General features: G+C 42.5%; 1 protein-coding gene across 1 annotated transcript; it reads left to right on the top strand.

Annotated features, from left to right (window-relative positions):
• Positions 1-3,103: 3,103 nt before the first annotated feature.
• Positions 3,104-4,970, top strand: LOC107045579 (high mobility group nucleosome-binding domain-containing protein 5-like). Its single transcript, XM_015267894.1, has 2 exons — positions 3,104-3,269; positions 4,153-4,970. The coding sequence occupies exons 1-2, from the start codon at positions 3,104-3,106 to the stop codon at positions 4,968-4,970; spliced, it is 984 nt and encodes a 327-aa protein (XP_015123380.1).
• Positions 4,971-14,933: the final 9,963 nt, after the last annotated feature.

The raw sequence follows: 14,933 nt of genomic DNA, 5'->3' as shown, positions 1-14,933 counted from the left end.
GCTGGTGTAGTTTATCTCCGAGCCATTTAGCTTCAGAGGTTGGGTCTTTTCCAGTTTATAATTTTTGGTGAAAACCAGGACCGTTGTCTTGGCCCGATTTACCGATAGGCCAGTTTCCCTGCACCAGTCCTCAATGATATTGAAGGTTGTTGCCGTCAGGTCCCTTAGCACCCTCAGAAATCCGCCTTTCACAACAACTGCCACATCATCGGCGAAACCGATGACGTGGAAGCCGGCCTCACTTAGTTGATTTANCTGGTTTGATGATCGGACGTTGAGAGTTCCTTTGAGACCCTCCAGTCTCCAATCATGTCTGCCACTCTATNCTTCATCTTGGGTTTCTCACCCATTCCGTTTCTTTTACTGTGTGGATGGACATTCTTCTGGTTTGATGATCGGACGTTGAGAGTTCCTTTGAGACCCTCCAGTCTCCAATCATGTCTGCCACTCTATCCGTCCCCAGAGTGATATCTATGACCTCCTGTCGTCTCCGATCTATGAAGGTAGGTTCTGACCCCCTATTAAGGATATTTAGACCGGCCCCNTTCAGTCCCACGAGGTGATGTAAGGCGATATCTGTTGATCTGCCCTCCCTGTATGCATATTGACAGGGGGAGAGGGGTCTGTCAGCCAAGGGCCCGGCCTTGATGTGTCTATCCACCAGCCTCTCCAGGNTCCCTTACTTTTTTCGAAAGAGGTGGTCCAGCCGAGTCATAGGGCATGCAAACTGACCCTACAACCAAGCTCATTTCCTCGCTTTGTCCCAGGCCCAGATCCACTTGTGCCACAGCCAGGTCTCCCTCACTAGCCTGTGAACAGAAGAACGAGTCTAGTCCTTTAATAACAATGCAAGATCTAATTTTCTCCTGAGTGTTTGCGTGATAGATTCTGCGACAACCACTGAGGCCCTTAATAGCATTGTCCACTATCCATGGTTCCTGGATCATTGGTATGACAGTCTGCATCCCAGCTAACAGCGTGACTAGAGTAGCCGAGGCTGCTTTGCTGTGATGCAAATTTATCTGTACAATGTGCACCCGGGTTGCAGCCATAATGATGACTACTTTCCTGGTACCTCTATGTACCCTTCTTCTGACTTTCACCACGGTCTTTCGCAAGCAGCTTGACAGTAGCTTTTTGAATCCCGCAGTGCAGTCTGAAGTTGCAGGCTTTCAGAACAGAGAGTGATCGGTCGTCTATCAGCGCAACGAAGTGGGCACTTTTCGCGTCCCTACTCTCACTGCCCCGAGCGACAACCCACTCTCTGGCCTGCAGTCCTGCATTTTGTTTCTCAAGGAAGCACAGTGCTTCTTGAGCGGTTAGATCTGGGTCTTCCACGTGTAGTACAACCCTGTGCTTCTTGGGAAGCTCCGAGGCTGCGACCACACGTACAGTAAGTCCAGCTATTTTGTTTTCGGGGAAAAGGCTTTTCAGCCAATTTCCCGTTTCCTCATCAGTGCAGCACACCATTGCCACACCTTCTCTTTCCCAGACACCGTTGAAGGTGGGTGCTTTCACCCCGTCAGGTAACGCCAGAATGGCCCCCTTCAGGAGTTTCTTCACCTGCGTTACCTCTTCAGTGCCCAGTTTCTGATCCGGATATGACTCCGGCATAACTGCAAACTTGAATGAGCTCGTAGTGTTCTGAGCATATGTGCCCTGATCCTGCGTTCTCATTCTCTTTTCTTTCGGTCTGACTGAGGGGCTTGGCGTAGTACGCTCTGATGGAAGGCGTTTTATTGCCTTCCTCGTAGCCCCCTCCCCCCTTCCCTCATCGACCTTCGCTGCTGCATCCGTCAAGGTTGCAATCGCCCCCGAGGTTTGATGCAGCTTCGCTCTCTTGCGGCGGCTTCTCTCGGCTCCACTCAGTCTGACCCGATTCACATCGGTACCAGACTGGTCAGCCTTGTCAGACTTCGTGTGTTCGCCATCGCTGGCCCCACCCGAAGTTGCTTTTTCAATATCAAGATTTTTTAGATTGGTTCCCATTTTAGTCCCACGAGTACCGCGGTTAAGCGTTTTCACCTGGTGCATTGCCGCGATTGCCCAGGGCTTGGCTTGTCTCGGGTGGGTTACACCCAAGACTACTCTCAGAGGTCGCCCAGGTTTCTGAGAGGCACCGTTAGCGACACAGCTCCCCCTGTGCCAAGCATCCTTAGGCACGGTATGGCCGAGGCCATGGCTTACGCCGCTCACGCAAATGGATTGGGTGGGCTCCTCTTAGCGACCGCGGGCAGCGGTAGTCCTTAAGACCTCCACCGCCCGCGACCGAGCCCCCTCACTACGACAAAGTGGGAACCCAGTAGAGGTGGTAAACCCAGCAGAGAAGTTAGTTTATTGATTTTTTACACGTTATCAAATTACAGCTCTCGAGTGTGTCTCGATAGGTGTATTTTCATTCTGTAGAAAATGTGAAGACCAATCAAGGACTCAATGTTCTTTCCGAAAGAAATAGATTCAAGACTCAAGTAGGAATTGAAAAGAAAAACATCAACTCGAGTTTTCCTGGATTTGAGTAACTCGTGCAAAATTCATAAAATCCTGCTTTCCTTCTTTTTTTGTTTCTATTAATATTAAGAACTTAATTTTGTGTTTTTTTTGCTCGGAAACAAAACTGACATAGACCATGATGCACTCTAGTCTTAGATTCGTCCTCAGGTCGGAAATAAATTCATAATCTCGGAAAGTTTCAAATCATTTTCGAGTTCAGGGACAAAACCGAGACATCGATACTTGGGCAATTCCCATTTTAGAGAAAAAATCGGACCAAGCCCGATGTACTTGAAAAATCCAGTCCTGGATTTGTCCCGGTACTTGGACAGGATTTAAAAATACCGAGACAAACAGGAGAGTTTCTCTGTATTTGAATAACCTATAGAAAATTAATAAACTCCCTTTTTCTATAAATATTTTGAACTTCCTCCCCATAGAATTTATCTTCTCATTTTTCCCTTTATAACGTATTTGTGAAAAAATTTATTGTTCCTCCTCATTTAATTACCAAGTAACACGTTTATATGACATTTGTCCACAGACAACAAAGGTGGCAGAGGTTCAGCAAGATTGTATTTCTTGTATAACACTCAGAAATGGAAATGAGTTGATGGCAAGGGAACTTGCGGGTTACAGAGTCAGAAACGATAAACTGCTTGCAGCAAATAAGCTTCTTCTCCAACAGAAGAACGAGTCTGCTGATCAGAAATCATTGCGGGGACTACTGCAAGACATCGCCAAAGATGTGAAAGTAGTGATTGATAAAATCGATTGTAGTAAGTTAACAATAGCTTTGTTAATATAAAAGCCATGAAAATATCGATTTAATTTATCATTATCCTGATAGAATCTTTTGGTGACGCTATCCCGTCTAACCCCTGTGCTATTGATGAAATGTCATGGGCTATAAAGGTACTACCGGCTCATGAATCAATGCCAGAACTACAAACCGATGAGGTAACTCCTTTTTAGATTTTTAACAATTAATGAAGTAGTGAAACAAGATAGATTATATAGGTGGGTGAGATGAATCCCAGGCAGGGGTAGGTTTTGGCAGAATATCGCGAAATTGAAGGGCAATGGCAACGATGAGAGCTTCTGGAATAACTTCGCATTTGGCACTAGAAAAATGTCTATGAGAAAGATTTTTAGCACTCTTAAATTCCAACATAAAAATGAAACCACATACATGAAAAATACCCAAATACTCATCCTCTAATCAATTCTACCAATGTGCTTTTTGAACTTCGTTAATTGAATCATATTTCAAATTAATAATAGTGAAAACAACAATAATTACATTTTTGCCCAGTATGACTATGCATTTTATTCATAGAAAACAGAAATTCGCAAAGATACAGGATTGATTCGCTGCAAATAAATTTCAGATATATTGTGGACTAGGCATTACAGTTTCGAAAGACAAGATGAAGGAGCTGGGCGAAGTCACAGGTTTACAGAAAAAACTGTGGGAAATGTGTAATCTGTTTTGGCCTGGAAGAATCTACGAATGGTCATTGTCTGGAATTGCCCCCAAGAAGATTACCAAAATCCATCTTGAAGCGATGAAAAGGGGGTCGAAACTTCAGTTCCTAATGAATCCTGCTGAATTGACATATTAACTTGTCTTTATCCACATTTTTTTAAATTGTTATATAGTAGGTTTAGTAAATTCGATGAAGTGGCAAAAGGAGAAACAGTATACCGTGACTGAGGAAAATATTCGAGATAAACTGCGACGTATCACCAATGCAGCAAGGACTGCTCAACGGCAATTATTGGAGGCACCTGGGCAGCCCATTCCCCCCTACCTGACTGAACCCGAAAATCTACGAAAACGAAGACTTTTGAAATCTGGTGGAGGTGGTGACGATACCACTGATGGGGAGGTAGACGTGGAGCCATCACCGAAGAAAATCAGAACTGAGAAAGCTAGTGATCAGTCCAGCTCTACCGCTGCCTCGATTATTGTTACGAAGAAGTCTGCCTCTAAGGATCCGAAAGGAACCCCTGCCGTTGGGAGAGCTTCTAATGTCAAGGACATATCAAATGAATCAAAGAAAATTCCATTGGGTAAGGGAAGCAAGGACAAACAAGAGGGGGGTATGAATGCAGCAAAATTGGGGGAAAACAGTGGAGGCAGAAATGATCACACTTCATCCGCAGTCATTCAAATAGCTGGACAGGGATTCAATGGAGACAATGAAGAATTTTTGGTTGATTCACTTTCCGAAGCCGAAGAAGCGAGTGGTGTTAATGGGGAAAATTACGAAGTCGAGAAGGAAGGTAATGAGGGCGATCATGATGAAGACAAGGAGGACGAAGAGTCTGAAAAAGAAGATGGGAAAAAAGATGAAGAACAAGCTAACCAAGAAGAAGTGGATGAACCGGAAGGCACTCAGGAAGATGATGATGATGATAAGAAAGGCGGAGAAGAAGAAGATGAGGTTGACGGAAAAGTTGATGAAGGAGAATAGGAGGGATCTCCTAGCCATGCGTATCATTTTCATAAACATAAAAGTTCTCTTATTCATATTGACCGCTAATTTTCTTATTGACATTTAATATTTTTTATTGAAGTTAATTTGATATTCATTTAAACGCAAACAAAACAAATGTAAGTGTATTTCATATCTTTCAGCTGTTCAAAATATATTTTCTGCACATGTAACAATTTCCGCTATATTTCCATTTCTTCATTTAAAGGTAAGCTTAATTCAATTTTATATATTCTTAATTGAGGTACCATTCGGTTTAAATTCGGTCCAAGGAACGTGGAACGAAATATGGATCTGTGCCGGACGTCCTAGGGACAGCTCGCGAACATATCCCGGATGTCCTCACGTCAAGTAAGGGACTTTGTATTAAGTCCTGAGGAGGAGGTACGGACGTCTGCTGGATATGAAGTGGCCGTCTTGCAGATATCTGCTCTCCATCCATGAATCCCCATAATTCTCCTCCAGGATGAAATATGGATGTCTGCCGGACGTCCTAGGGACAACTGGCGAACATATCCCGGATGTCCTCACGTCGACTATGAAATTTACTATTAAGTCCTGGGGACGACGTTCGGACATCTGCTGGATGTGGAACGGACGTCTTGCAGACATCCGCTCTCCATCCATGAATCCCAATAATTGTCCTCAAGGATGAAATCTGGATGTCTGCCGGACGTTCTAGGGACAACTGGCGAACATATACCGGATGTCCTCACGTCGACTATGAAATTTAGTATTAAGTCCTGGGGACGAGGTTCGGACGTCTGCTGGATGTGGAGCGGACGTCTTGCTGCTCTCGATCCATGAATCCCAATAATTGTCCTCAAGGATGAAATCTGGATGTCTGCCGGACGTTCTAGGGACAACTGGCGAACATATACCGGATGTCCTCACGTCGACTATGAAATTTAGTATTAAGTCCTGGGGACGAGGTTCGGACGTCTGCTGGATGTGGAGCGGACGTCTTGCAGACATCCGCTCTCCATCCATGAATCCCAATAATTGTCCTCAAGGATGAAATATGGATGTCTGCCGGACGTCCTAGGGACAACTCGCGAACAAATCCCGGATGTCCTCACGTCGACTATGAAATTTAGTATTACGTCCTGGGGACGAGGTACGGACGTCTGCTGGATGTGGAGCGGACGTCTTGCAAACATCCGCTCTCCATCCATGAATCCCAATAATTGTCCGCAAGGATGAAATATGGATGTCTGCCGGACGTCCTAGGGACAACTGGCGAACATATCCCGGATGTCCTCAAGTCGACTATGAAACTTTGTATTAAGTCCTGGGGACGAGGTACGGACGTCTGCTGGATGTGGAGCGGACGTCTTGCCGCTCTCCATCCATGAATTCCAATAATTGTCCCCAAGGATGAAATATGGATGTCTGCCAGACATCCTAGGGACAACTGGCGAACATATCCCGGATGTCCTCACATCGACTATGAAATTTAGTATTAAGTCCTGGGGACGAGGTACAGACGTGTGCTGGATGCGGAGCGGACGTCTTGCCGCTCTCGATCCATGAATCCCAATAATTGTCCTCAAGGATGAAATATGGATGTCTGCCGGGCGTCCTAGGGACAACTGGCAAACATATCCCGGATATCCTCACGTCCACTATGAAACTATGTATTAAGTCCTGGGGACGAGGTACGGACGTCTGCTGGATGTGGAGCGGACGTCTTGCAGACATCCGCTCTCCATCTATGAATCTCAATAATTGTCCTCAAGGATGAAATATGGATGTCTGCCGGACGTCCTAGGGACAACTGGCGAACATATCCCGGATGTCCTCACGTCGACTATGAAATTTACTATTAAGTCCTGGGGACGACGTTCGGACATCTGCTGGATGTGGAACGGACGTCTTGCAGACATCCGCTCTCCATCCATGAATCCCAATAATTGTCCTCAAGGATGAAATCTGGATGTCTGCCGGACGTCCTAGGGACAACTGGCGAACATATCCCGGATGTCCTCACGTCGACTATGAAATTTAGTATTAAGTCCTGGGGACGAGGTACGGACGTCTGCTGGATGTGGAGCGGACGTCTTGCAGACATCCGCTCTCCATCCATGAATCCCAATAATTGTCCTCAAGGATGAAATATGGATGTCTGCCGGACGTCCTAGGGACAACTGGCGAACATATCCCGGATGTCCTCACGTCGACTATGAAATTTAGTATTAAGTCCTGGGGACGAGGTACGGACGTCTGCTGGATGTGGAGCGGACGTCTTGCCGCTCTCGATCCATGAATCCCAATAATTGTCCTCAAGGATGAAATATGGATGTCTGCCAGACATCCTAGGGACAACTGGCGAACATATCCCGGATGTCCTCACATCGACTATGAAATTTAGTATTAAGTCCTGGGGACGAGGTACAGACGTGTGCTGGATGCGGAGCGGACATCTTGCCGCTCTCGATCCATGAATCCCAATAATTGTCCTCAAGGATGAAATATGGATGTCTGCCGGGCGTCCTAGGGACAACTGGCAAACATATCCCGGATATCCTCACGTCCACTATGAAACTATGTATTAAGTCCTGGGGACGAGGTACGGACGTCTGCTGGATGTGGAGCGGACGTCTTGCAGACATCCGTTCTCCATCTATGAATCTCAATAATTGTCCGCAAGGATGAAATATGGATCTCTGCCGAACGTCCTAGGGACAACTGGCGAACATATCCCGGATGGCCTCACGTCGACTATGAAACGTTGTATTAAGTCCTGGGGACGAGGTACGGACGTCTGCTGGATGTGGAGCGGACGTCTTGCCGCTCTCCATCCATGAATCCCGATAATTGTTCTCCAGGATGAAATATGGATGTCTGCCGGACGTGCTAGGGACAACTCGGGAACATATCCCGGATGTCCTCACGTCGACTATGAAATTTAGTACTAAGTGCTGGGGACGAGGTACGGACGTCTGCTGGATGTGGAGCGGACGTCTTGCAGACATCGGCTCTCCATCTATGAATCTCAATAATTGTCCTCAAGGGCGAAATATGGATCTCTGCCGAAAGTCCTGGGGATAGCTCGCTAACCTATCCCGAATGTCCTCACGTCACATATGAAACTCTGGGTTCAGTCCTAAGGACGCCCGGCAGACATGGAAAGGACGTCTTACAGAACTCCCGTGTTTGCTCATGACCCCCCAGTAATTGTCCTTGAAGATGAAATATGGATGTCTCCCGGATGTCTTAGGGATGGGGAGAGAAGACCCGACCTTTGAAGATGCAGAATGGACGTCTGATGGACATCTGCAACGCGTCTGCAAATCATCTTCGAGACACGGTATGAGTCCTGTAAGAACGTCTTGTAATTGTCCCCAGTTGACCCGAAATGCAACATTAGGACGTCTTCCAGACGTCCGGACTTTTCGTCCTAATTTTGTCCTGACCACGTCCTCTGGTTAATCACGGACCTAGCGCATTCGCTAGACAATTCTATTGTATTTCTATAGAATTTTCTATTAATTCTTATCTGTATCTATTGAAATGTTCAGTTGAAAATATTCTATAGAAAGTCAATATTATTCGATTTTTCTATACAACTTATTCTATTGAAATATTTTCCATGGAATTTGTTCGGCTCAAATTTTCTAAGTTTTATTATTTGATTTTCTTGAAAGGGAGAAAAGAAAAATTGAATGAAAAAACTTCAATTAAGAAAATTCGAGAAAATTCAATAAAAAATATTTCAATAGAATAAGTTGTGTAGAAAAATCGAATTCTATTAAATTTTTCTATCCAATATTTTCTCTTGAACATTTTAATAGAAACGGGCAAAAAGTAATGGAATTTTTACGAAAAACCAATAGAATTGTCTAACGAAATCGCTAAGTTTTTCTATTAAATTTTGTCATACGTGACGCGAGGACAGAGTTCTATGGGTTGATTTTTTTTGTATTTAGAATGGGCCCATCTGCACAAAGCGATTCTGAGCGAATTTTTGCCTGGCCCTGGTTAATCCTTGTTGTTTCTATGTTATTTTGTTGTTGAAAACGTTTTCAGGAATCCACTAACGATTGAATATGTCATGAGAGTAATTGACGTTTCTTATCTTCTGTTTCTTTTAGGCAAACAGGGAAGCTGGAAGAGATAGATGGACACATCATAGACATCAATACCCAGATGGCTATTCAAAAGGAAAAAATCATTAAAATACGGAACGGAGGAAAAGAGATTGACAACAAACCACAACAATTGTGGCTGAGATGAATACTCGCCAACGTCCAGTCTAAAAAAAATGACAAAAAATGATGATGAAAAAAAATAACATTTAGAAATAATGCAGGAATAAAAACGATTGAATATAATGTCATGACATTTTTCGAAACTGTATGTGCGGTTGGCAATTGGTTAGGAGTGGGTCATGTCAGGGAGTCCATAGGGGAGTTTCTGATCCAAAAAGAAGCTGGTGATGTCTCTTGGAGCATTCGATCTCGAGATAATCAGTGAAACCGAATCTTGGACAGAAATGTGATGTCGTGGGGTTTTTGAGGTAATCCTGCAGCAAAACGGGTTCATAAAGGGTGGGTGGGATTAGAAATTTTCCTGGCTTCATTATGAATTCTGATTTGACGTTCTCACTATTGAAGTTCTTGGGAGGATCTAAATTCTATGGAAATTTTGGGGAATCGAACTAAACTTCTTGCCATTATTTTTTTAATTCTGGGGGCAAGGGGTGGGGGTTGATCATGTCAGGGAGTCCATACGGGAGTTCCTGATCCAGAAAGAAGCTGGTGATGTGTCGGGGCATTCTTTATCGAGATAATCAGTGAAACCGAACCCTGGACAGAAATGTGATTTTGTGGGGTTTTTGGGGGAATTCTCTGGCAAAACGGGTTCATAAAGGGTGGGTGGGGTTGGAGATTTTCCTAGCTTCATTATGAATTCTGATTTGAGGCTTTGACTATTGTAGTTCTCGAGATAATCGAAATTCTACGGCCATTTTGGGGAATTGAATTGAACACTTAAAATTTCCAGAAAATTTTCTTCAATTTTTTTCTGACCCACCTAGCCCAGATCATTCATTTTGGGAGTTCATTCAATTCACCCCTGAATTTCGTCAAAATGCTTAGTCTGTCAAATGTTTCGCCCGATATCTGCAACAAAAATTTGCAAAGATCGACATCTTTCTCTGCAAATGGAAGAAACTTGCCGAATTCATTTAATTACAGATAAAAGCCTTTGTCAGTTACTTTACACTCCAATAAAAATAAACCAACTGTTCAATAGCCAAAGTGGTTTGGGAAATACTATAAAAAGAAAATGGAAAGTGTTTCTGATAGAATCTGTCTGAAGTAAAAGTTTCAAATATTATTATTCTTTTATTCTCATATTCAATCAATAAAAAAAATTGAGGAAAGTTTTCTAAACAAATTTTGCCAGCAGATTTTGTTTCTACTAAAATGATTTTAGGAATTGATGTGAAAAGACCTCTTATGTAGTTGATAAAATATTCATGAAAAATCTCTCTCTTTTCACTTTCCCCTTTAAAATCATTCGTTACTAAAATGATTGAAGACTTACCAAGACTAATACCTTGTTTTCCTCTTAGCTGTAAGCACCATGAATGTGAATATCATAAATATATTCAGGTGAATTATTCAATTCTTTCTCGGATCCAATGGCTTCAGATTATTTATTGTGTTTGTTGATTCAATTTACTAGAGCATCTGATCGAAACTGTCAATTTCTTCTCGATGTTTCGCCCCCATATCTGCAATGGAAATTGACAAGAATTGATAATTTAATAATTCTGCTAAAAAAAAAACTTTATCAGTTACTTTACATTCAAATGAAATAAACAAACCCTTCAACAAAAAAAAATTGTTCAGAAAATTTCATGAATAGCAAATAGAAGTTGTTTCTGATAGTCTGTCTGAACCAAAAGTTTCAAATATTATTATCCTGTTATTTTCAGATTGCATCAATAACAAAATTGAGAAAAGTTTTCATTCAATAATGATATTGTCAATAGATTATAGAATGCACAATTTTCGGAGTTTATGTCAAGAGAGTTCTGTGTAGTTGAGAAAATCTATGGCAATCTGTCTTTTGACAATTTCCGTCTCCAGAATAACTCATTCTCAACATGATTAAATATTTACCGAGACAAAGAAAATACAAAATACTCCAATACTTGCCAACTCATCAGCACCGTCAGTGACAATTAGATACATACATTTTTCTAAATTACATTAATTATTAATTAAATTTTTTTTCTAAACCCACTGTGCTCCGGATATTTACTTTGTTTTTGTTATTGTGGAGGTTTGAGTCGCCGTTGCCGGCATTGAAAATCCGTCCAAATTCCCCCACTCTTTCCAATCACTGGAGCACGAACTAAAACCATCGAGGTACGAACCGCTCGTTCGTTTCGGTCCTTATACTCCATGGATCCCCAGTCACTAGCCAACTTCATGTTATGTCCTATCAATGTTACTAGGAGGACAGTGGCGCCTTTTTGAAATAACGACCGCCAAAATTCGAAATGTGGATCCGTTAGCCACTGAACCTCTGATGAGGACTCCATCGATGTTGACTCGTTCATTTTTTTTTTGGATAAATGGGTTGAAGGTTTATTCCAGAATAAATAAAAAACACCAGTAGGAGAGCACATTAACACTATTTATTTTAAACTTCTGATTTTAGCTTGAAAACTTTGGTAGACGAATACACTTGATAAAACTTTTATAGAAACTTGAAGAAAAACTAATCGAAGAGAGAAGCTGGAAAAGTTGTCGAAACAACAGCCACGATGGGACTGATTCTATCTTAAACTAAAAATCTAAGGGTTGGGTCCATACACCTCCACTAGACCAAAAGTTGCGCGCGCAATCTTGGCCCGGCGGAAAGGGAAGAGGGGTAACTTAAAAGAGAAATCGGGAAACGAAAGAGGGAGAAAGGGGAGCGTGTAACGTCAATAGTTTTCCCTCTTGAGGGGTTTCAGGCCCTCCAGCTCCGCGATACAATGAACAAAGGAGAACTCAACACTCAACACGTGTGGAACACGTGAATCAGAGAGACTTTCTAACTATCTCAGAACCGAGATTTAACAATTTTACGACCGTGACCGTCGAGTTTATTTTCTCTCTAAATTTCAGAATTTCAAGAAAAGTATTGTTGTGAGGAATTTTGGAGAGCTGTAAATTTACGAAGTATACTCAAGTACTTGACATTTATTATTTCCGGCAACGGTTTTTCTCACGCCTGCGAAGTTGTTTTTCGTCCCTTGTTCATTGTCCTTTCATTCTCGATTTTTCTCAGTATTTAAAGATTTTCCGATATTTAATTAATTTTTAATATTAATTGGAATATCGCGGACAAAGATGGCTGATCAATGCTACCAACCATGAAAATCAGCGTCAAGACATCACATTCACGGACTGGCGGAACTTAATTTGACGACTGTACACTTCCTGAGAGCATTTAGTGAATTCCCAGCAACGTCTCGTGTGATGTCTTGACGTTCAAATTTATAGATGGCGCTATTAATCGCCCATAATAGTCCGCGAGATTCGAATTATTGTTGGAAAATAATTTTAATAGTTCAGAAAATTGAAAAATATACCAGAAATAGAAGAATAAAGAAAGTCTGGAATACAATGGACAAAGAGACCAAAAAACAGCATCGCATGCGTAAGAAAAACCGTTACGGAAATAGTAAATGTCAAATACTTGAGTTTTGTTCTTATAATTTACACCTCTCCAAAATTCTCGTTGAGTAAACACTTTCCTCGAAAATCCAAAATTTAGAGAAGAAAATCAATTTAACGGTTACGGTCCCATGTCGTAAAATCTCATTTCTGGTTATTTCGAAAGTTTCTCTGTTTCACGTGACCAACACGTGTGGGCTCTCCTTTGTTCATTGTTTCGCTAGGCTGAAGGCCTGGGACCCTTCGCGACGAAGTTTCACGACGTCACACGCTCCCTTTCTTCCCCTTTTTTCATTTCCCCGCTTTTCCTTGAGTTTCACATTTCCCTCTCCCCTGGGCCAGGATTGCGCACGCAACGTTTGGTCCAGTGGGGTTGCTGGACCCAACCCTTGGAGTTAAGTTTAAGTTTAAGGCAGTTCCATCGTGGAAATTGGTGGTGAAGCCTTCAGCTTCCAGCTTCTCTCTTCAAATAGTTTTTCAGTAGAGTTTTTCTAGAGTTTATTAAATTCATTTTTTGTAGTGCAAAGTTTAAAGTCTGAAGTTGAAGTATTTTGAATAAAAGTGTTTGTGTGCTCTCTTAAGCACTTGTGTTGAATTTATTTCACAATTCACCCTTCCAACCAAATATTCTGGGATTAAACATTTGGACTTCGATGGAGTGCTCATCAGAGCTTTGGCGGCTAACGAATCTACAATCAAAATTGGCCCTCTAAATTCCATTGGCGCTACTGTCCTCCTAGTTACTTCGGTAGGACATAACACTCGCAACAGGCAATTTCATTTAACACGGGAAAAAATTAATCACCTTGTGACGATTGATAATTATTGACTAATTAATTTTCTTCGACCTTAATATTAGCTGTAACTTGATTTTGCCTTTCGAGCGCCAGTTAATTTATTTTGTTTATTTTTGGTCTCAATAAACCGGTAAATTAACAAAGCCAATTTATTGATCTATTTTTATCCTGGTTTATCTCAAGGGGGAGGGAGGACGATACTCCCTACGTTTCGTCTCCCCGAAATCAACACAACACACAATTTAATTTTCACTCAATCAAATGTTTTTAATGACCGACAATAATCAATTCAAATGATAAATGAACATATTTAAATAACAGAAGTAAATTGATAATAATTTGATAAGATCCGCGAGCTCACGACTNTTGATCTATTTTTCTCCTGGTTTATCTCAAGGGGGAGGGAGGACGATACTCCCTACGTTTCGTCTCCCCGAAATCAACACAACACACAATTTAAAATTCACTCAATCAAATGTTTTTAATGACCGACAATAATCAATTCAAATGATAAATGAACATATTTAAATAACAGAAGTAAATTGATAATAATTTGATAAGATCCGCGAGCTCACGACTGATTACTCGACAAGAAATTGACTCGACTTGACTTTATAAAGAAATAATAATAATGGCAGTTCTGACCTCCTTTGTTTCTCGACTGTTGATCACAACTGATGCTACTGACAAAATAGACTTAAATGTGACTCAGTAAATTGTAATAGAAGATGGAATTGGAATATTCCCTTAATATTGACTCGACTGTGACTGTGACTGAATAATTAATAATAAATTCGAAGACTGCGACGAAGACTATGACGAAGACTGCGACGAAGACTGTCCGTCCTTGATGACGCCTGCCGGTGTTCTCCCAGTGATGCCAGATGGGAATTCCCACACGCTCCCCACTCCTCTCGGGTAGTAGTGCGCAGCCTTTAGGGCGCAGTCGGCCCGGCGCGACGTTTGAATATTTGATTTGGGGCATGGCTCGTTATTTTATTAGCGTATCATTTCATGCAAGTCACAAGGGCAATGAGGGCCATGAGGAGAATGTCAAATTTCTCGAGGCCCACGAGGGTCACGAAGAGAAAGTCAAGGTTCATGAGGGTCACGAAGGGCAACGAGGGTGACAAGGGCAACGAGGGCAACGAGGACCAAGAGGGCAACAAAGACCACGAGGGAAGCGANTGAGGGCCATGAGGAGAATGTCAAATTTCTCGAGGCCCACGAAGGTCAGGAAGAGAAAGTCAAGGTTCATGAGGGTCGCGAAGGGCAACGAGGGTGACAAGGGCAACGAGGGCAACGAGGACCAAGAGGGCAACAAAGACCACGAGGGAAGCGAGGGGAAAGTCAGATTTCATGCGGGTCACAAGGGTAATTAGGACCACGAGGAGAATGTTGAAATTCTCGAGGCGCACGAGGGTGATAAGGGCAACGAGGACAACAAGGACCACGAGGGCAGCGAG

This window comes from Diachasma alloeum, unplaced genomic scaffold, assembly GCF_001412515.2.
Source record: "Diachasma alloeum isolate Michigan unplaced genomic scaffold, Dall2.0 Dall_scaffold_01004, whole genome shotgun sequence".
NCBI classification, from domain to species: Eukaryota; Metazoa; Arthropoda; class Insecta; order Hymenoptera; family Braconidae; genus Diachasma; species Diachasma alloeum.
The sequence above is the reverse complement of the archived record's forward strand: the minus strand, read 5'-3'. Positions and strand labels throughout refer to the sequence as shown.